Source organism: Geotrypetes seraphini, chromosome 8 (genome assembly GCF_902459505.1).
Source record: "Geotrypetes seraphini chromosome 8, aGeoSer1.1, whole genome shotgun sequence".
Classification (NCBI taxonomy): Eukaryota; Metazoa; Chordata; class Amphibia; order Gymnophiona; family Dermophiidae; genus Geotrypetes; species Geotrypetes seraphini.
This window is the reverse complement of record NC_047091.1, coordinates 156622112-156643247: the sequence shown is the minus strand read 5'-3', so window position 1 is coordinate 156643247 and position 21136 is coordinate 156622112. Positions and strand designations below refer to the sequence as shown.

General features: G+C 45.8%; 1 protein-coding gene across 2 annotated transcripts in view; it reads right to left on the bottom strand.

The window, feature by feature from the left end:
• Positions 1-3714: 3714 nt before the first annotated feature.
• LOC117365915 (4-hydroxyphenylpyruvate dioxygenase-like) overlaps positions 3715-21136 on the bottom strand; it is a 59396-nt gene continuing 41974 nt past the window's right edge. The window contains exons 11-14 of one of the 2 annotated variants that reach the window (XM_033956864.1): positions 19380-19451; positions 12918-13040; positions 10654-10770; positions 3715-4107 (exon numbers count right to left, since the gene is read on the bottom strand). In XM_033956864.1, coding sequence (XP_033812755.1) covers positions 4006-4107; positions 10654-10770; positions 12918-13040; positions 19380-19451 — 414 coding nt within the window. In that variant the 3' untranslated portion in view covers positions 3715-4005. The other variant, XM_033956865.1, reaches the window with a different exon arrangement.

Genomic DNA, 21136 nt, shown 5'->3' with positions numbered 1-21136 from the left:
ACTGGTCTAGATAACAGCTTCTGTCATCCAGATGTTTTGTCTTTTTGAATATCAGGCCCAAGATTTCTTTGAAAATAACTTACATTAAAAAGTTTCAGGAAATGGGAGAAAACAATGTCATTTCATTTTACAGTGTTATCTGTCACAAGATTGTTAGTGTCATAGGCAGCGGGCCACTTTTTTGTTTGGAAGGGCCCCCAAAACTCTGCCCTAGCCCCAGCAGGATCCTGCGGCACATGACCTCTTTCTTCTGCTCTCAACTCCCCCACCTGCCTTCCCCAGTCGCTGTAATTTTTAAATCTTCGGGCAGCCGCCGGGCGGCATCAACGAGCAGGCCTGCCCCGGATGTCTTCATTCTGCAGCGACGCTGCATGGCAGCTGCCTGAAGATTTAAAATTACAGCAGCTGGGAGGAGGTGGTTGGGGGTTTTGGGGGAGGCCATCACCCCTTTGGCCTTCCGTGTTCCGACGACCAGGGTCAGTGTTGCTTAATCCTCAGACTCTTGGCATCTACTGTAATTTTCTCATCTATCCACATCATAAATGACAGTAGATCTGAGCTGCCTAGTAGAGGCTAGAGAAACTGGGCCGCTTCTCCCTTGAAAAGAGGGGACATGATCAAAACATTCAGGATATTGAAGAGAATTGACTTAGTAGAGAAAGAGAGATTGTTCACCCTCTCCAAGGTGGAGAGGGCACTTGCTAAAGTTAAAAGGGATTAGATTCCATACAGACGTAATTGTCCTTCTCCTTTATCAATATACATTCTATTAAAATGTATGTATTTAGGTTGAATATTTTAACAAATATCAAACAGACATGAAACTGCTGCTATAGAAGCCAAAATTCTAATCGGAGTACAAGACAAAAAGCAACCCTGTACTTGAGGCAGTGATGAGCCTGTCTTTGTTTTACAGATAGCCTTGGTGCTTCTTGATTCTATGATAGGTAATAATGCAAATTGAAGTTAGTTCACACTAGAGAATGACACGGTGACAAAATTCATCACCGTTCCCATCCCCGCGGATAACTGCGGGAAATAATCCCATGTCATTTTCTAGTGTCTATTTCAATCTCAGTCCTTCTACACCAGCATTCTTCAAAGCAAAGCTTGCGGGTCAGTGGTTGTGCCAAATTATACTCTCATTCTTTCCTCTCTCCTTAAAGAATGACATGAAGATGGTTTCCCGCGGTTATCCGCGGGGACGGGAACGGTGATGAATTTTGTCACCGTGTCATTCTCTGGTTCACGCATTAATTATTAGAAAGAGGTCTAATCCTACAAAAGCATTTTTCTAACATGAGGTGAGAGATTCTGGCCTGACTATGCTAAGTTTACGCTAGTCTCTCAATCCAATTGCTAAGGAACATGTTGATTACAAAATTGGCGAGGAGATTCAATCATCGTCAAAACTTGTATCAACTAGTCAGACTGAGATTTTTGGAATATGCCTTTAGCAATGAGATTTTGACTATAATAATGTTCCTTGATGAAATATCCCTAGGAGAGATTTACCTGTTGGTACTGACTAGGAGAAAAGCCTTTGTTCAGGGCTTCCATACCCTGTCATGAAGACTCCACACCGAGTCACATTTTGAAGATATCCACACTGAAAATCCTTGAGATAACGCTAGACACTGGCGATCCAGTAGGTGCAAATTTTATTTCCTACACATTTATTGTGGATTTTCTAAAAACCTGATGGGCTGTGAGGTCCTAGAAGCGGTTCAGAAAGCTCTGCCTTCATATGGCAAGTTCTAGATATCCTTATCTTGGACTCTTTTTTTTTGGGTGCCGTCTGCTTTCTAGTTTAATTTTGTTTCTTGTAATAGAGCTTTATGGCTTTTGATACTTTGAAGGAGCATACACGGAGTGGCGTAGCGAAGGTGAGAGGCATCGCTTTCCGCCCTCTTCTCTGCTCCCCCATCCGCTCCTGCCGCTGCACCTTTGCCCGTACCTCTTTAACGTTTCCGGTGCGAGCAGCGACCCCAACCCGTTGCTCATGCCAGCATCGGCTCTTCCTCTGATGTCACTTCCTAGGCATGGATCCAGGAAGTGATGTTAGAAGAAGAGCCGACGCTGGCGCGAGAAGCAGGTTGGGGGTTGCTGACCACGCCAGGAACATTAAAGAGGTACGGGGAAGAGGGAGGGGTGCACGCCTGCATTAGTGGGGGTTTGGGGAAGGAACAGAGGACGAAGAGGAAGATGGGTGCCGGTGCCCCCAGTAAGACAGAGCCCGGGGCAGACCGCAACCCCCTACTTTACTACGCCACTGCGTCCATGAACTTCCATGTTACAAGGATATATGCCGAAAAGCATCAATGGTAGTAATTCAACGACCTATACATTTAGCCCCCTCCCCTTTTAATAAGCCATGGCCAAGGTTTCTAATGTAGCCCAGAGCACTAAATGCTCCAACGCTCATAGAATTTCTTTGAGCGTCGGAGCATTTAGCGCTCTTGGCCGCAGTAGATCCCTCCACTGCAGCTTGGTAAAAAAAAGGGGGTGGGGTGGGTTATAGCAATATTTCATGTGTACACATTGGAATTTACATGTGTGACAGCTCCTAATTAAGTACAGTTTTCAAAATAATTTATTTGCTTCTATTCTGAGAGGGCAATGCATAATGGGGAATTAACAGGAAAACTCCCCTTAGCTGTCCTAGAAAGGCTGACCAAAATGAGCAAATTTCAACCCCTATACAGGCATCTGAACTGGTGTAAATCTGGATGTGTGAATTTTCCCCACATACATGCACATTTCCTTTGTGACATAGGGAATATACATAGAGATTTTAATCACTCCCAAATCACACCTTCTTGATATTTATATGTGGTGAGGATTTACATGTGTAACATGTGTAGGCCTGGACCAGAGTAAGCTCCTCCACTTTTGTCTCAGGCCCATCCAGCATCCAGATGCCCTATTTCGGTAGCCATGGGAGATCCCCAAGATCCACTAACTGAAGACATGTGGAGTCCATCCCGATAGGACAGCACAGCAGTCAGCAGCAGGTCTGTGAGGTGGTCTCGTGGCTTTTCAGAACTGAGCACATGCCCAGTGCCAGTGGAATCAGCTCAAAGGCTGTTGTGATTCAGTGTTGGTTTCTCATTTCTTCAGTTTTTCAGAGCTTGGTGATTTCCAGCAGCTAAGTTATGTTTAATTTTAATTTTGGCAGGGGATCAGGAGGGTGTCAGGTCAAAACCGTGGAAGACAAAGGCGCACGCCGACAACTGAGCGCAGCGTGGAGGTGCGCGCCGAAGAAAATAACTGTTTTTAGGGGCTCCGACGGGGGTATTTATATAGATCGCGCCACGTTGTGGGGGGTTTGGGGGGTTGTAACCCCCCACATTTTACTGAAAACTTCACTTTTTCCCTAAAAACAGGGAAAAAGTTAAGTTTACAGTATAATGAGGGGGGTTGCAACCCCCCAAACCACCCACAACCCCGCCGCGATCTGTATTAAGTAAAGTGGGAGGGCTCCCCAACAAAACCCCCCGTCGGAGCCCCTACAAACTGTAATTTTCTTTGGCACGCACCTCCGTCTGCATTTTCTTCGGCACGCGCCTCCGGCTTGCGCTCAGTTGTCGGTGCGCGCCTTTGTCTTCCGCGGTTTTGTCTACGAACCGTCAGGAGGGGGGGGGTCTAAGCACTTACGTTACTCCCACAACTCCCCTATACACACACAATGTTGTAAATTACATTTACCAGGAATGGTTATGAATCACATGGGTTTATTTGATGTCAGCACTACAATAATTATTCTATGGTATTATATGAAAAGGAGTAACTTGGCTTCCAATTACTTATTCTGAAATTCTCATTCTCTGAGGATCTGTTTATACATAATTAAGTACGATACACTTTCAATACTAGAGGAAAACTAGAAAATGTCCTGGAACTCAAAATTGCATGGTCTCCATTTGTGTATCTGGGGCAGGCAGACTTTGACATCGATTAGATGGCACCAGAAAGCAGAGCAGATCCAGGGCTCTCTCTATCAACTCACACTCCGCCGTTAAGAGTGTACGCAGTGAGGTTTCCTCTCAAAGTCTGGTCATCTTCTAACGCTTTGTAAAGAGCCTTGAAGTTTCCAGCACCAAAACCCTAAAGCAAGCACAGAATCGAGGCATCAAAGTGAGGAAAGACAAGAGCCTGCAACGATTCTCAGTCATAAAATGCAGTTGACCTCAGTCAGCAAAGATTCCACCGTTTCCAAAATCTGAAACAATCTTGGCTATAATAAGACGTTTATCTGTCTTAACCCATCTCTGAAAAAAAAAAGACAAGATATTGATTTATAGTACACTAGTCATTAAGCCCGTTACATTAACGGGTGCTAGAATTCTGTTCACCCTCTATGTTGCCCCTTCCAGTCACTGCCTCTCTTCTCTTTCCATCCAGTGTCCGCCCCCTCTCTCTCTGTCCCATATGGCCTCTCTCTATCTCCTCTTTCCTATACCCTTGGTCTGGCATACCTTCCTCCTTCCCTCCATGCCCTGCCATCTGTTCTTTCCTCCAAGCCATTCTCTCCCCCTTCAACTACTTCATCGGGCAACATCAGCATTCACAATTCATTGCTGTTGCTGGCTTCAGGTATTCCTCTCTGGCGGGTCCTGTGTTCATGAAAACAGGAAGTAGGCAGGACCGGCCAGAGAGGAAGTCCTGAAGCCGCAACAGCAGTGAATTGTAAATGCTACTGCTGCCTGAAGCACCTGAGGCAGACGCTTCTCTCCCCTCTCAGCCCAACCCCCGCTGACTCTGCGACCCTCCCGGCGAGATGACTTAAATAACAAACCTCCCTCCAGTGTTGGCAGCCGCAGCACGCTAAACAGGCTGGTTCGCGGCTTTCTTCTGCCGTTGAGTCTCTGTGTCGCGTTATTGATGACATCATTAGTAACGCGACAGAGGGACTCAACTGTAGGATAAAGTCGCGAAGCAGCCTGTTTAACGTGCTGCAGCTGCCAACGCTGGAGGGAGGTTTGTTATTTAAGTCATCTCGCCGGGAGGATATGTGCAGAAGCTCTCCCCCTCCAGTACCTGTGCAGCACTTTGTGTCTGTGTCAATGCCGTCTATGAGTGGAGTCTGTTTCTCCCGCTTTGTCTAGCCGCCGCATACGCACTCTGGCCACGGACCTACAGATCAGGGATTACAGATCACGCAGGTCTGAGTGCGCATGCGCGGCTAGCGTTTTATTATATAGGATTGCCTTGGACAGAAAAGGCAAGCAGGTGGCGGGGAAGTGTGTAGCTTTTTCTATTCGCTTTTAATTTTTGATATACACTTCTCCCTCCGTATTCGCTGTGATAGGGGATTAACAGAACCGCAAATACAGAAAAACCGCAAATAACTTTTTCATATGTTATTCGCTGTTTTCTATTAAAAGCATCGTGGATATGGTGAAACCGCAAATAACATGGTGGAAGACCTGGCCTTTTCCTGAAGGAGAGGCAAAACACGGTGAAGAAAGTGCTGGGAATCAGAGATTTTCTCTGTAAACGCTTGGAATCAGCAATTTTTCTATGCAAGCTGATGTAATTTGGGGGGGAGGAGCCAGCAAGCTAAAAACCATGAATAATCAAAACCGCGATTGCTGAACCCGCGAATACGGAGGGAAAAATGTACCATCTTTTACTGAATCATCAGAGCCATTTACAATAAATGGAAACGCGAACGAACTACCGAAGCTTGGAACAGCCACAAAAAAGACCAGAAGAAATGTCACAAGGTGGTGAAGGATGCCAAAAAGGTTTATGAGGATAAAATAGCGCAAGAGGCCAAAAACCTCAAGCCCTTTTTAGATACGTAAAAGGGGAAAAAACCTGCAAAGGAGGCAGTGGGTCCGCTGGATGACCAGGGAAGAAAAGGGTGTATCAAAGAAGACAAACAAATTGCAGACAGACTGAACTCCTTCTTTGCGTCTGTCTTTACGAAGGGGGACATTACATCAATACCTGAAACAGTGAAAGTGTTCAAGGGAGAAATAGAGGACAGCCTCATTAGAAGTGGATTTGGACCAGATATACTACCAGATCGACAAACTTAAAAGCGGCAAGTCCCCTGGACCGGATGGAATTCACCCGAGAGTATTAAAGGAGCTGAAGGTGGAAATCGGTGAACTACTGCAAAACCTTGCCAATCTGTCAATCAAAACTGGACAGATACCGGATGACTGGAAGATAGCGAACGTCACCCCAATTTTCAAAAAAGGGTCAAGAGGAGAACCGGGAAACTACAGACCGGTGAGTCTTACGTCTGTCCCTGGAAAGATGGTTGAAGCACTGATTAAAGATAGCAAAGTCCGGCACATGGATACACACGACCTGATGAGAGCCAGTCAACACGGCTTCAGGAAAGGGAAGTCATGTTTGACAAATTTACTACAATTCTTTGAAACTGTAATCAAATCTATCGATAACGGGGAACCAGTGGATATAATATACCTAGACTTCCAGAAAGCGTTCGACAAAGTTCCACACGAAAGACTTCTCAGGAAATTACAAAGCCACGGAATAGAGGGAGACATACTAAGGTGGATAGGCAAATGGCTGGAAAACAGAATGCAGAGGGTAGGCATAAATGGGAAGCCCTCAGACTGGGAAAAAGTGACAAGCGGTGTGCCCCAGGGTTCGGTTCTTGGGCCCATCTTATTTAATATTTTCATCAACGACCTAGAAGAAGGAACGTCTAGTAATATCATCAAATTTGCAGACAATACAAAGCTATGTCTGACAATCAGATCAAAAAAGGACAGCGAGGAACTACAGAGAGACTTGAGCCATTTGGAGAGATGGGCAGAGAAATGGCAGATGAAATTTAATGTGGAAAAGTGCAAAGTGATGCATTTGGGCAGAAAGAACCAAGAACACCATGTCAGGTGCAACTCTGAGTAAGAGTGAGCGAGAAAAGGACCTGGGGGTACTGATAGATAGGACCCTGAAACCATCAGCACAATGTGCAGCGGCGGCAAAGAAGGCAAATAGAATGTTGGGCATGATAAAGAAGGGAATCACGAGTAGATCGGAGGGTGTTATAATGCCGCTTTATAGAGCATTGGTCAGACCACACTTGGAATACTGTGTCCAACACTGGTCTCCCTATCTAAAGAAGGATATAAAACTGCTCGAGAGGGTGCAGAGACAAGCAACAAAGCTGGTAAAAGGTATGGAGAACTTGAGCTACGAAGAACGGCTTGGAAAACTGGGACTGTTCTCCCTTGAGAAGAGGAGACTGCGAGGGGATATGATTGAGACTTTTAAAATAATAAAAGGAATCGACAAGATAGAGCAGGACAAAAAGTTATTTACTATGTCAAATGTGACTAGGACAAGAGGTCATGGACTGAAACTGAGGGGGGATAAGCCCAGGACAAATGCCAGGAAGTTCTGCTTCACACAGCGGGTGGTGGACACCTGGAACGCTCTCCCGGTGGAGATTGCTGCGGAACCCACCATTCTAGGATTTAAGGGCAAGTTAGATGCACATCTCCTCGGAAGGCAAATAGAGGGATACCGGTGACTAAGTTTTCGCCAGGTCGCACCTGGCTGGGCCTCCGCGTGAGCGGATCACCGAACTTGATAGACCCAGGGTCTGATCCGGTGATGGCAGTTCTTATGAGGGATTTTCAAAAGGTTTCCACACTTTTTTTTTTTTAAACACTATTTATTAAATATCTCAAAAGCAAATTACATTTCCCATAATCACCCTGTTTTGCCTGACTGACTAGTCACATGACATTCTATGACCCCCCAGCTCGTATGACTTCTCCCACCCCATTTCCCGCAAAAATATGAAAGTGCGGAAAGTTTTTGAAGAATCTTCCTGCAATAATAATAAACATTTCATATTCTAAAATGATTGAATATTTACATCTTCCAGAATATAGCACTTAAAGGTAACTCAAATACAAATTCATCAAGCAAAAATATCTTCTAAAAATAATTGGTGGCTAGACACACACACAAGTGAGCCAGATATACTACTGAATTGTTTCTTTCCCATAAATACAACATAGGAAAACCTCTAGTATTTTAGGATCTCTGGTCCAGTATTAGCTGTTGAAATTTTCTCTTTTCTAGAATGGAGAAGAGTCTAAGAGCCCCAAGGTCTGATCCTCAGCTGTTTTCTCAAAGTGAGTTATATTCATTTATAGTAAGTATTAACAGTTGCTCTTCCCCGAGTCATTGCAACAGTGCACAAGTCTCATGGAGTAGAGAATGATATAGGGACAAGTTTGTCCCCGCAGGAACTCAAGTTTTCCATCCCGTCCCCACAAGTTTTGTCCCTGTCCCATTCCTGTAAGCACTGCCTTAACCACCCAAGCCTTGAACACATGATTTTAAAGTGTTTGAGGCTTGAGCAGATGAGGACGGAACTTAGGCATTGGTGGAATGAGGCATTATGACATCACAATCTGAGCGCTAGAATGTTGCTACTTATGATTTTAAAGGGTTTGAGGCTTGTGCAGATGAGGACGGAGCTTAGGCATTGGTGGAATGAGGCATTATGACATCACAATCTGAGCGCTAGAATGTTGCTACTTATGATTTTAAAGGGTTTGAGGCTTGTGCAGATGAGGACAGAGCTTAGGCATTGGTGGAATGAGGCATTATGACATCACAATCTGAGCGCTAGAATGTTGCTACTTACGATTTTAAAGGGTTTGAGGCTTGTGCAGATGAGGACGGAGCTTAGGCATTGGTGGAATGAGGCATTATGACATCACAATCTGAGCGCTAGAATGTTGCTACTTATGATTTTAAAGGGTTTGAGGCTTGAGCAGATGAGGACGGAGCTTAGGCATTGGTGGAATGAGGCATTATGACATCACAATCTGAGCGCTAGAATGTTGCTACTTATGATTTTAAAGGGTTTGAGGCTAGTCAAATGTTTATTGTTAATTTGTGAACCTCTTTTAACTTACTATATATTGTAATGTACATCGCTTAGTGATTTCAATAGGCGATAAATCAAATTCTGTTAATAAACTTGATAAACTTGAATAAACTTGTGCAGATGAGGACAGAGCTTGCAGGGATGGGGCAGGGACAGGAAAAAAACTTGCTGGGACGGGAAAATGAGTTCCCGCGGGGCCAGGGAAAAATTAGCCTCCGTGTCATTCTCTATCATGGAGTCAGCTTCAAACGTTACCCCCTTCTAAACATAAAACAGAAGCTTTAACACCATCCAGACAGGGCTGGTGCAGGGGTATTAGGCGCCCTAGGTGAAATATTCAGCCTTGTGCCCCCCCCCCTCAATTAACTTTGATAATCCTAGCAACATAACAAGCACCCCCTCCCATAAGATTTTAATAATTGAACTGGTGAACAATGATCATCTCAACACCATCTCATTTGGACGTCAAACCTCGTCTTCCTGCAGGTAAAATTATGTGCTGCTGATCTTTGAGTTTTTGAGGCTATCGAGATCTATGGTTTTGCTTCGACAGCAGTTGCTCTTTGCTATCCCTCAGAAGGTTCTGCTCTGGGCGACTTTCTAGTTTGCTTAAAGCTTGGGCCGGCCCTGCATCCAGAGCCATTACTGCCTGTTCCCCCCACTCTCCCCTCTAGTCAAGGGAGTACAGCATCTTACCTGCTGTGTCCTCCTCTGCTGGTTTTCAGAACCACATGCGACTGTATTTGTGGGAGATCCAAAATGTGTTTATATTACAGTGGAGGGACTCAGTGGGCTGGTTTGCCAAGGGCCTACTCGGTGGCGCAGTGAGGGAGGGAGACGCCTGGGGCAGTGGAACTCGCCATCGCCTCACCGTGTGCCCCCTATCTTTCCCCGCAGATTGAACGCCCCCGTGTACCTCTTGAAATGTCTGTCAGCGCAAGCAGCATCTTTCACCTCCTGCTGGCGGCAGCCTCAGCTCCCCTCTAGTTTCAAGTTTATTTAAAAATTTGATTCAATTGCAATTTCATATTTCAAAACAATTTATAAGTATAAAATCGGGGTATCAATAAAACACAATATACATTAGACTCAGGGCTGGCTGGTTTAACTACAGTGTATTAAAGAAAAGGGAAAAACAATGTAGGATTAGAACATTAGGGTAGGGAGTTGTTACCCATTAATTTTCTTTTGTAAGGTTAGTAGATCTCTGATGAAAGCTGAGTACAAGGAATTCCTAATATATAACGGCATTGAAGTCCATATTTGTGGCGCCGTGACAGAGAAGAATGTGTCCCTCTGAGTGTAGATGAATCTTCGAGAAGAGACTGAAAGGAGATATTTCTCCTCAGATCTTAAAGATCTAGTGGGAGCATACGGAATAAGGTATCTTTCTAAAAATTCAGGAGCTTTATCCATTAATATTTAATGTGTCAGTAATGCTAATTTATAGGAAATTCTGTGGGTAACCAATGAGCTTTCTGTAAGAGTGGAGTAACATGCTACGTCCTGGTTTTGCGACCAGGAAGTGATGTCAGAAGGGAGCCGTGGCCGGCACGAGCAGGAGGGGTGGCAGATGCTGCTCATGGTGGCACACATTTCAAGAGGTACGCGGGAAGGATGATTTGTGCCGGTGCCCTGGCCAAGAATGCGCCTGGGGCGGTCCGCCCCCTGCCTTTCCTTACTGGGCCCACTGAAGAGCTAATCCTATCCTGTAAAGAGCAGATCAACGGTTCCTGTCCTTCAAGTGAAGAACTGACCTGGTGGTTATGACGCTGGATGACTTCCATAAACAGAGTTGGCCTGTCTTGCACTGGTTTGGTGAAAATCTGCAGCAGATAGCCCTTCTCATCAAAATCCACCAAGATGTTCAGCTCCTTGGGAAATAGAGAAAACATTTGGAAGGGTGGTTAAACGTCTCAAAACAGAAATAAGCTCTCTTGTGTCTCGCTTTCCAGGTATAAAGCCAGTACAGTCAAATCTCGGTTTACGAGTGTAACCCGGTTTGCGAGTGTTTTGCAAGAAGAGCAAAACACTCAGCAAACTTTTGACTCGCAAACCGAGCATTGACTCGATTTGCGAGCCCCCACCCGACCCGACCCCAGGAACCAACAGTATTGCTCCCCCCGAGGCCACCGGCGCTGCTCCCTCTCTTCACGATCGTCTCCTCCCCATCTACCGACCGGCCTTGTCCTTACCCGTGTGCCACCTGTGTTAGAAAGTGCCTGCCGCCGGTCTGCTGCTGAGCCTTGAGCATCTGCGCATGCTCAAGGCCTTCTGGATCTCATCCTCACCGAGATTCTCATGAGACTTGAGATCTCATGAGAATCTCGGAGAGGGTGAGATCCAGAAGGCCTGAGCATGCACAGATGCTCAAGGCTCAGCAGCAGACCGGCGGCAGGCACTTTCTATCACCGGCGGTGCAGGGGTAAGGACAGGGCCAGTCGGGGAGGGTGGGAAGAGGCGATAGCAGCACCGGCGGCCTCAGGTGGAGCATAGGAGTCGTGGTGCGTCCGGCAGGCGTGAGTCAGCACCTGAGAGTCCCAGCAGAGGGGGTAGTGGCATTCGGGAGGGGGGGCAGCGTCCGGGAGCGGCAGAGCCAACAGTGTCCAGTCATGCTCTGTGGCGGCAGTGGCGGTTTGCTTAGCCAGCATCACCCACAGTGAGAGGCAGTGAACAGCAGCAGAGGAGGAGAATCGGAGGAGCCGCGTGGATGGGTCTGTGGCATAGGCAGCGGTGGAGGCGTCCCTAATGGTAATTAAGTTTTTGGGGATGTGGAACGAATTGTTCAAGTTTACCCTAACTCTTATGGGAAAAGTTGCTTTGATATACGAATGTTTTGGTTTAAGAGCATGCTTCTGGAACGAATTATGCTCGTAAACCAGGTACCACTGTACATTGGTTTTGACCTGGCATGTTCTACTCGTACTTTTATATGTTTCCAGCTCAGTTGGTACAATTTCAAATATCCAGGGGTATTTCCCATATTTTACATGCACTCCCAACTGGGCTCCAGAAAAAAACCCCAAAAGGAGGACGGATCGAGACATCCGGGTTTTACTTCCGTTGCTTTCAATGGAAGTAAGGAAACTTAGACAGCGACATCTGGGTCTCAATCCATCCTCCTTTTTCTGGCGCCATACAGTAATATGTGTGTGTGTGTATGTGTGTGTGTGTGTGTGCGCATGTATGTGCATGCGCGTGTGTGTGTATGTGTGTGCGCACGCATATGTGTGTGTATGTGCACGTGTGTATGTGCGTGTGTATGTGCATCGTGCATATGTGTGTGCGGGTGTGTGTGTGCATCGTGCATATGTGTGTGTGCGTGTGTATGTGCATCGTGCATATGTGTGTGCGGGTGTGTGTGTGCATCGTGCATATGTGTGTGCGGGTGTGTGTGTGCATCGTGCATATGTGTGTGCGGGTGTGTGTGTATGTGCGTGTATGTGCGCGCATGTGTGTATGTGTGCGCATGTGTGTGTGTATGCGTGCGTGTGTGTGCATGTGCATGCGTGTGTGCGTTCTGCTAGGGTTCCAGAACTCTTGACATCACAGACCCTGAAACTGGACACTAGATGGCACCCTAAAGCAATGACCAGGACTCTCGCACACCCTCCCCCCCTGCTGCCTCTGCTCCAGCCAATCAGAAAGCCCAGTGCAGGAATCAAGCTTTCCCACGTAAAGTACAATACTTACCCATCTGAGCAGCTACACCATCTCACCAGTAATTTTAATATCACAATAAAACAGATAAGCATTAGAAACTTAAAGGCTACAGTAGTCTATATGCCAGGCAGGTCTCCAGTCAGTAAAACTTTCATGATATCATTTCAATACAGATGCACAATGCTGTTAAAATGGCATTTGTCAACTCATCCCCTTATTAGAAGGCAGATACCATCTATCCCCCCCCCAACACATATACTTTTCATCTCCACTATCTAAATAGCATTACTCTCCAAAATCTTAAGAGATTTCTGCAAGTTACAGTGAACTGGTGGGTGCTAAACTCTTTAGGACTGACCTGAAGTTTGTTGAAATCCTCCTTAATCTGAATCTTGGCCGTTTTCAGCTTCTCCCTCAATATCTTGTAGTATGTGGGCGGGACTGTCAGGAACTCCATGCCTCGCCGTTTAAGGTTTGTGATCTATAAGAAAAAGCCCTTACTCAGTCTCAGAAGTGTCCTCCAGTAGATCCCGGCTATTGCCTCGTTCATTTTCAGCAACCTGCCTCCTCTCCTGGAGGTTTTATCAACATAACGTGCTAAACAGAGATGTGTAACAAGAAAAGCTGTGGCATAGTAAGAAGGAGGGCAGTCAGCCGCAGGCACGATGTTGGGGGGGGAGGTGCTGGCACCTCCACGCCTCTTCCCATTCCTCCCCTGCACGCACACATCCCCTTCCCTTCCCCCTTACCTCTAGTTGAAGCTGTTGCTCACGGTGGTCAACAACATGCTCTTCGCGACCTCGGTGGCCCTCCCACTGATGTCACTTCCAGGTGCTGCGCATAGGAAGTGAAGTCAGAGGGAGAGCTGACGGGGTTGCGAGGAGCACATTGTTGACCGCCATGAAGAACTTCAACCAGAGGTACAGAGGAAGGGAAGGGGGGAGGGAGCACGCACGGCAGGCGGGATTGGGGAAGAAGTGGGGGAGGGGGTAAGCGTGTGTGGCAGGCGGGATTGGGGAAGGAGTCGTGGGGAAGTGTTTGTGGCAGGCGGGATCGGGGAAGGAATGGAGGGAAGCACGTATGGCAGGCAGGACCAGGAAGGAGTGGGAGGGAAGCAAGTGTGGCAGGCGGGATTGGGGAAGGAATGGGGGGGAAGCGCATATGGCAAGCGGGACCAGGAAGGGGTGGGAGGGAAGCAAGTGTGGCAGGCGGGATCAGGGAAGGAGTAGGAGTAGGAGGTAAGCGCGTGTGGGAGGCAGGAACGTGGAAGAAGTGGGGGGGGGGGGGGTGGAGACAAGAGCAAGGGAGGAGCGCCACCACCCCAGGAGCCTCTCACTCTTGCTATGCCACTGCTGGGAACTGCCAAACAGGCTGGAACAGCTCTTACGTTGGTATCCATTGATTCCATGCTAGTCAATCTACCAAGGCTATGTCCTCCTCTGTTGATTTTCCCATTTGTGGGAGTTTTAAAATATATTTTTTTTACAGTGAGGAATGGGAGGGGGGAGGACGGGCTGATTTGCCTAGGGCCCCACCAAAGAGTTAATCCTGTCCGAAGGGCTGGTTGGACTAACTCAATATATTTTACGACAAGTTTTCAAAGGCAGAACCAACACCTTCGGATCAGGTATGAGCAAATGATGACAATATCAAAATATACGTGAGACGTGAAAATCATTCCAATGACAGCAGTGACAAGACAAGAATCAATTCACAGAGAAATCACATCAAACATCACGAAATAGACCAAGGTGGGCATTTTTCAAAACTCGGATACTGCATCAATGTCCTTATAGCTAGAATATTAAGGGCTAGATTCACTAACCTGTCCAATCGTGTCCGTTCCATGTGCGATCCGTGGCAGGCTGACGAATTCTCAACGCATCCTCATGCAAATGGGGGTGATCAGAGGCACGCCCCCCCCCCCCCCACCGACCGCACGGATTGCTAGAGAGCGATCCTGACGCATGCAAAGGCCATCTTCTTTGCCTATAAGATGGTCTGCGCATGCTCACTGCGAAGGAAGAGCTGGAAACTTTTTTTTTAAAATACAGAGCTGTTCGTGAGCCTGTAGTTTTAACCTGTGGGTTGAAAGCGAGGCTGCACCATGGGTTAAAACCACGGAGTCGGGGCAGAGAGCGGGGCGGCAAGAGCAGAAGAATCAGGACAGAGAGCAGGAGAATTGGGGCTGGGAGCAGGGTTTTTGCACAAGTGACCGGTCCTCAGCAGACGCTTGTTTTTGAATCGGCCGGCCCAGTCGGTGTTCCTGAAATTGCTTTGCGAATCGTGTCCTTCCGACTTTGCATGTCGTTCCCCCTCATTTGCATGTGCGGATCGGATCGGAGGATGATTGGCACAGAGGTTAGCGAATTGGGTCAGAGAAAAATCGGGTCGGTATATGATCGGTGGGCTTAGTGAATCTAGCCCTTAGAGGTAATTTGAAAAAGTCTAGGAGCTTTTGCTGGCTTATACAAAGCTACATAGTAACATAGTAGATGACGGCAGATAAAGACCCGAATGGTCCATCCAGTCTGCCCAATCTGATTCAATTTAAATTATTATTATTATTTTTTTTCTTCTTAGCTATTTCTGGGCGAGAATCCAAAGCTTTACCCGGTACTGTGCTTGGGTTCCAACTGCCGAAATCTCTATTAAGACTTACTCCAGCCCATCTACACCCTCCCAGCCATTGAAGCCCTCCCCTGCCCATCCTCCTCCAAACGGCCATACATAGACGCAGACCGTACAAGTCTGCCCAGTAACTGGCCTAGTTCAATATTTAATATTATTTTCTGATTCTAAATCTTCTGTGTTCATCCCACGCTTCTTTGAACTCAGTCACAGTTTTACTCTCCACCACCTCTCTCGGGAGCGCATTCCAGGCATCCACCACCCTCTCCGTAAAGTAGAATTTCCTAACATTGCCCCTGAATCTACCACCCCTCAACCTCAAATTATGTCCTCTGGTTTTACCATTTTCCTTTCTCTGGTTTTTACTATGGGCAAGCAAAGTAATTGCTCCAACGTTAATATTAAGCTTCAAGTTTCTAGTTTCTTCATATAACTTCTATCAAACATATCTAGACAGTTTACAATAAAATTGGTTATATAAATAAAAGCTATGTTAAAAAAGTTAAAAGGTTTACATAGAGAATACTTAAATAATTAACATGAAGCCAAGAGGGGACGGGAATACATCGTATCGTTAAGAAAATTTAAAAGAAGGTGGGAAGAAGTGACACACAAAAGTTTGGGAAGATTGAGTTTTGCTCAAATGAAATGTTTATTCTCATGTGTTGAATGCATCCTTAAACAGGAATGTTTTGAGTTTGGATTTGAATTTTGTTAAGGAACATAAAAACCATAAGACTAGCCTTACTGGGTCAGACCAATGGTCCATCAAGCCCATAGCCCGTTTTCACGGTGGCCAATCCAGGTCCCTAGTACCTGGCCAAATCCCAAAGAGTAGCAACATTCCAGCATCTCAAAGAATAGCAAGATTCCGGAACCCCAATGAGAGCAACATTCCAGAGCTGAGATTGTGATGTCATAATGCCTCATTCCACAGAGCCTCAGAACCAACCTCATCAGTGATATTACAATGGCTTAATTGTCATATACTTGGATAACGTAAGAACATAAGAATAGCCTTACTGGGTCATATCAATGGTCCAGCTAGTCCAGTAGACCGTTCTCGCGGTGACCAATCCAGGTCACTAGTACCTGGCCAAAACCCAAGGAGTAGCAATATTCCATGTTACTGATCCAGGGCAAGCCGTTCCCCCATGTCTTTCTCAATAAAACAGAGTATGAACTTTTCCTCCAGAAACTTGTCCATACCTTTCTTAAAACCAGCTATATTATCCGCTCTTTCGTGTCTAAAGTCATGAGGCATTGCATTCCATAAGGAAGGAGCCGTGACAGAGATCATGGAGCATTTACCTCACTGATCCACGGTAGAAACAAGTTTCAAATTTAATTAAAAATTTGATAAATCGCAATATCACGATTCAAAGCGATGTACAATTTAAAAATGGGGGAAAACCAACTACATTCAGATTGCAATAAGACGACAAAAAACAGACCAATACAGAAGGAATGCGGGTGGAACTACAACATATTAAAGAAAAGAAAGACATAGAAAGGTAAAAACAAAAGGGGGAGGGGAATAACTTTCCTTTATGGTATTCCGTTAAAAGTGGGATCACCTCGTGAAAGTTTCATGTTTCGAATGCGTCTTTGTACAGCCAACATTTTAGGGTTCCTTTGAATCTATTAAGGATTTTTTCTTCCCTAATATGAGCCTGCAGCGAGTTCCATATTTGTGGAGCTGTAACCGAAAAAAATTGTATCCCGTCGCGTCTTTATGATTCTTAAGGACAGAACAGAAAGAAGATTTTTGTCCTCTGATCTTAAGGTTCTTATGGGAGTGTATGGAATAAGATATCTTTCTTGAAATAATGGGGCCTTTAGCTGTTAATAGTTTGAAGATTAATATGGCTATTTTGTATGAGATTCTGTGTGTTATAGGTAAACAGTGTGCTTTCTGAAGGAGAGGTGTTACAGCTTTGTAAAAGGAGACCTTAATTAATTAATTTGGCACCCACTTGATAGGAAACCCAGATCACATTACCTTGTCACTTTCTGATTACCCATCCCCTCTCCCTACACTGTTCTCTTGAGACTGTCATTGGAACATATTTCAGGCCTCACTTAAAATACATTTTGATATTATCATCTTCTGCTCATACCTGACCTGTAATCTATGAAATGAAGTAACAGAGCACTCAAAGCTCTGGACGGTGAACGGAGCCAAAGCAAATGACTGGGAATGGAGGGAAAGAGGCTGGCCATGTTTACTGGTGAAAGATAAAAGCCAGAGATCAACTGGGGCATAGTCTTCACCTGCGAGGCGCCAGGGTCAGGTCCAAAGTTAAAGGTGAAGCATAACTCGGGAGACCCATTTCAGAACCACGAGTTTACACCCAGTGACGTATATGACGAACTATTGAAACTCAAGGTGAACAAAGCCATGGGACCGGACAATCTGCACCCAAGGATGCTCAGAGAGCTGTGTGACGTCCTGGAGGAACCGTTAGCCGTACTCTTCAATCTCTCTCTCAGTATGGGAAAAGTCCCATTGGACTGGAAAACAGCTAACGTCGTTCCTCTGCACAAAAAGGGTTGCAAGGCAGAAGCTGCAAATTACAGACCGGTGAGTCTCACTTCGATTGTGAGTAAGCTCATGGAGACACTAGTCAAACGCAAACTAGACACGATCCTTGATGAGGGGAACCTACGCAACCCCCACCAACACGGTTTCACCAAGGGTAGGTCATGCCAATCCAATCTGATCAGCTTCTTTGACTGGGTAACTAGGAGGCTGGACCTGGGAGAGTCCCTAGACGTCGTGTACTTGGACTTCAGCAAAGCTTTTGACAGCGTCCCCCACCGTAGATTACTGAGCAAGATGAAATCAATGGGATTAGGTGATACACTAACTGCATGGGTCAGCGACTGGCTAAGCGGGAGACTTCAGAGGGTGTTGGTTAACGGTACCCTCTCTGAAACGTCGAGGGTGACCAGTGGAGTGCCGCAGGGCCCGATCCTTTTCAACATATTTATAGGAGACATGACTCAGGGGCTTCAAGGTAAAATAGCATTATTCGCCGACGATGTCAAATTATGTAACACTGTGAGTGACACCGCAAGTAAAAATGATTTGTCCGACAGCATGAGGCAGGACCTGCTTTTACTGGAACATTGGTCCACTACCTGGCAGCTGGGCTTCAAAGCGAAAAAATGCAAGGTCATGCACCTTGATAACAATAATCCGTGTAAGACATACACACTGAATGGTGAAACCTTGTCCAGGACTACAGCAGAGCGGGATTTGGGGGGGGTGAACATTAGTGGAGACATGAAATCAGCCAATCAAGTGGAGAAGGCTTCATCTAAGGCTAGACAAATGCTGGGATGTATCCGTAGAGGCTTTGTTAGCCGGAAGCCAGAGGTCATTATGCCGTTGTACAGAAGCATGGTGAGACCTCATCTGGAGTACTGTGTGCAATTCTGGAGGCCGCACTACCGTAAGGATGTGCTGAGAGTTGAGTCAGTTCAGCGAATGGCCACCAGGATGATCCTGGGGCTCAAGGATCTCTCGTATGAAGACAGGCTGCACAAGTTGCGGCTATACTTTCTCGAGGAATGTAGGGAGAGGGGAGATATGATAGAGACATTTAAGTACATCACTGGTCGCATAGAGGTGGAAGACGACGTTTTCCTTCTAAAAGGACCCTCGTCCACAAGGGGACATCCGTTGAAAATCAGGGGGGGGGGAAATTTCATGGGGATACCAGGAAGTACTTCTTCACTGAAAGAATGGTGGACCATTGGAATGAGCTCCCGGAGCAGGTGATCGTAGCCAGCAGCATACAAGATTTTAAGAATAAATGGGATGCCCACGTCGGATCCCTACGAGGGTAGCATAGAGGAGGGCAGCTTGGGGATGGGTGATAGAGTGTAGATTAGGGGAGGGTTGTTGGAGTGGGCAGACTTGATGGGCTATGGCCCTTTTCTGCCGTCATTTTCTATGTTTCTATGTTTCTATGGGATTGAAACCAGGAATGAAATTAGACCCACTAGATCAGTTTAAGGGTTCTTATCTTTCAAATATAGAAACAAAGAATACTTTAACAGAGAGAGATTCTGAGGCACTCTGGTAACCATAAGCATCCACCCCAAGGATCCAGTACTCCCAATCTCCTTATGCGATGGTGTGTCCATAACCCAATGCAGATGTTGACATTTAAACACTTACAGCAGTAATTATGTCAGGAGTGTTCATTCCAACGTGCTGGACACCTGCCCCGCCATAATAATCGATATATTCCTAAAAACAAAACCAACAACACCGAGTTAATCCATTCCCGCAGCAGAAATTAGAATTTATAACAGAATCTCACACTAAGAAAACAAAAAGACACCACTCCAAACTTTTATCTAAGCCACTGTAGAATTTTAAAAAAGTGTAAACGTAAATAGGCAAAGAGAAGCTAAGGGTTGTAGATTTATGGATAGGTTGTCAGAAAATAGAAAGAAACTTCTGGGAGGAATATAGGAACATCTCTTACAGCAGCAGTGTCAGCAGGTGCTGATAGGTGCGGAGCACTCTCAATATTGAGCAAGCTCCTCCATTGTGTCCAGGGAGGGAATTAGCTCACACCCGAACTTTGATTCCCCACCGGTCAAAGGCTGTAAATTTAAAAGTCATCACCAACATCTTTTCTCACATCAAGCAGCTCTGTGGGGTAAAGACCTAGAACAATTACTCACGCCTACTACCTATAGGGAATTCAGAAAACGTCTAAAAACACATCTGTTCCTGAAATATTTAGGAAACCAACCTATAGCCCTCAACAAATGATCTCCAGAGCTGTCAATCACCAAATCTATACTCTGTTGATTCTACTCTATCTGTAACTTCTTTAATCATTGTAAACCGCATAGAACTTCACAGTCCTGCGGTATATAAAAAAAACCTGTTACTGTTGTTAAACTGTTAGATTGCGAGGGACAGGGAAATATCTAGAATACGAGGGGGTGCTGAAAAGTTCTCAGCCCAACCAAGAAGAGAATGACGTGGATATGGTTCGATCAAGGATCTGAAACAAGGTCAAAAACATAGAATTTCGTTTCTGCAAATTGGTACTTAACGAAATAAGACAACAATCTTTTCAGCTACAAGGGCAATTTAGGAGGTTGGTAGGTTGGGCTAACTTTTCAGCCCCCCCTTGAAGTAATAAAAGTGAGCCAAGATTAGGGCAATCAAGCCATTGTGACATCTTATTGGTGGAATGAGGCATTATGACATCACAATCTCGGCTCTGGTTACCAGAGATTGAAAGTCTTCACACTACGAGGGGGTGCTGAAAAGGTCTCAGCCCAACCAAGAAGAGAATGACGTGGATATGGTTCGATCAAGGATCTGAAACAAGGTCAAAAACATAGAATTTCGTTTCTGCAAATTGGCACTTAATGAAATAAGGGGAAAGGGATTGGAACTTCTATACCGTCTTTTTGGAGTTTTACAACCACACTCAAAGCGGTTCACATACAGGTACATCAATCATTTTCTCTATCTGTCCTGGTGGGCTCACAATCTAATGTACCTGGGGCAGTGGAGGATTAAGTGATTTGCCCAGGGTCAAAGGATTTGAACCCACAATCTCAGGGTGCTGAGGCTGTAGCTCTAACCAGTACGCCACACTCTCCTCTTCAGCTAGAGGGGCAAAATAATGCTCAGAATTTAGGAAGTGGGTTGCTAGGGCTGACTGTAATTCATCTTGAGCTACTGCTGAAAACCTATTTGGCACTCTCAGTCTTTTAGAAATGTTGGTACCCATGCACACACTCCTTTCCCTTCTGCCTCCTCTCAACTTCTTTTCTTTTCCTCCCATTGTATCACCTTCCAATTTCATTCCTTTCCACCGACGCTCATCCCTCTCATTGTCTCCTTCCCCATCCACCTTGCCAAACCCCTTTTCAAGCAGGTCACTCGGAAACAGCCAGAGAGAG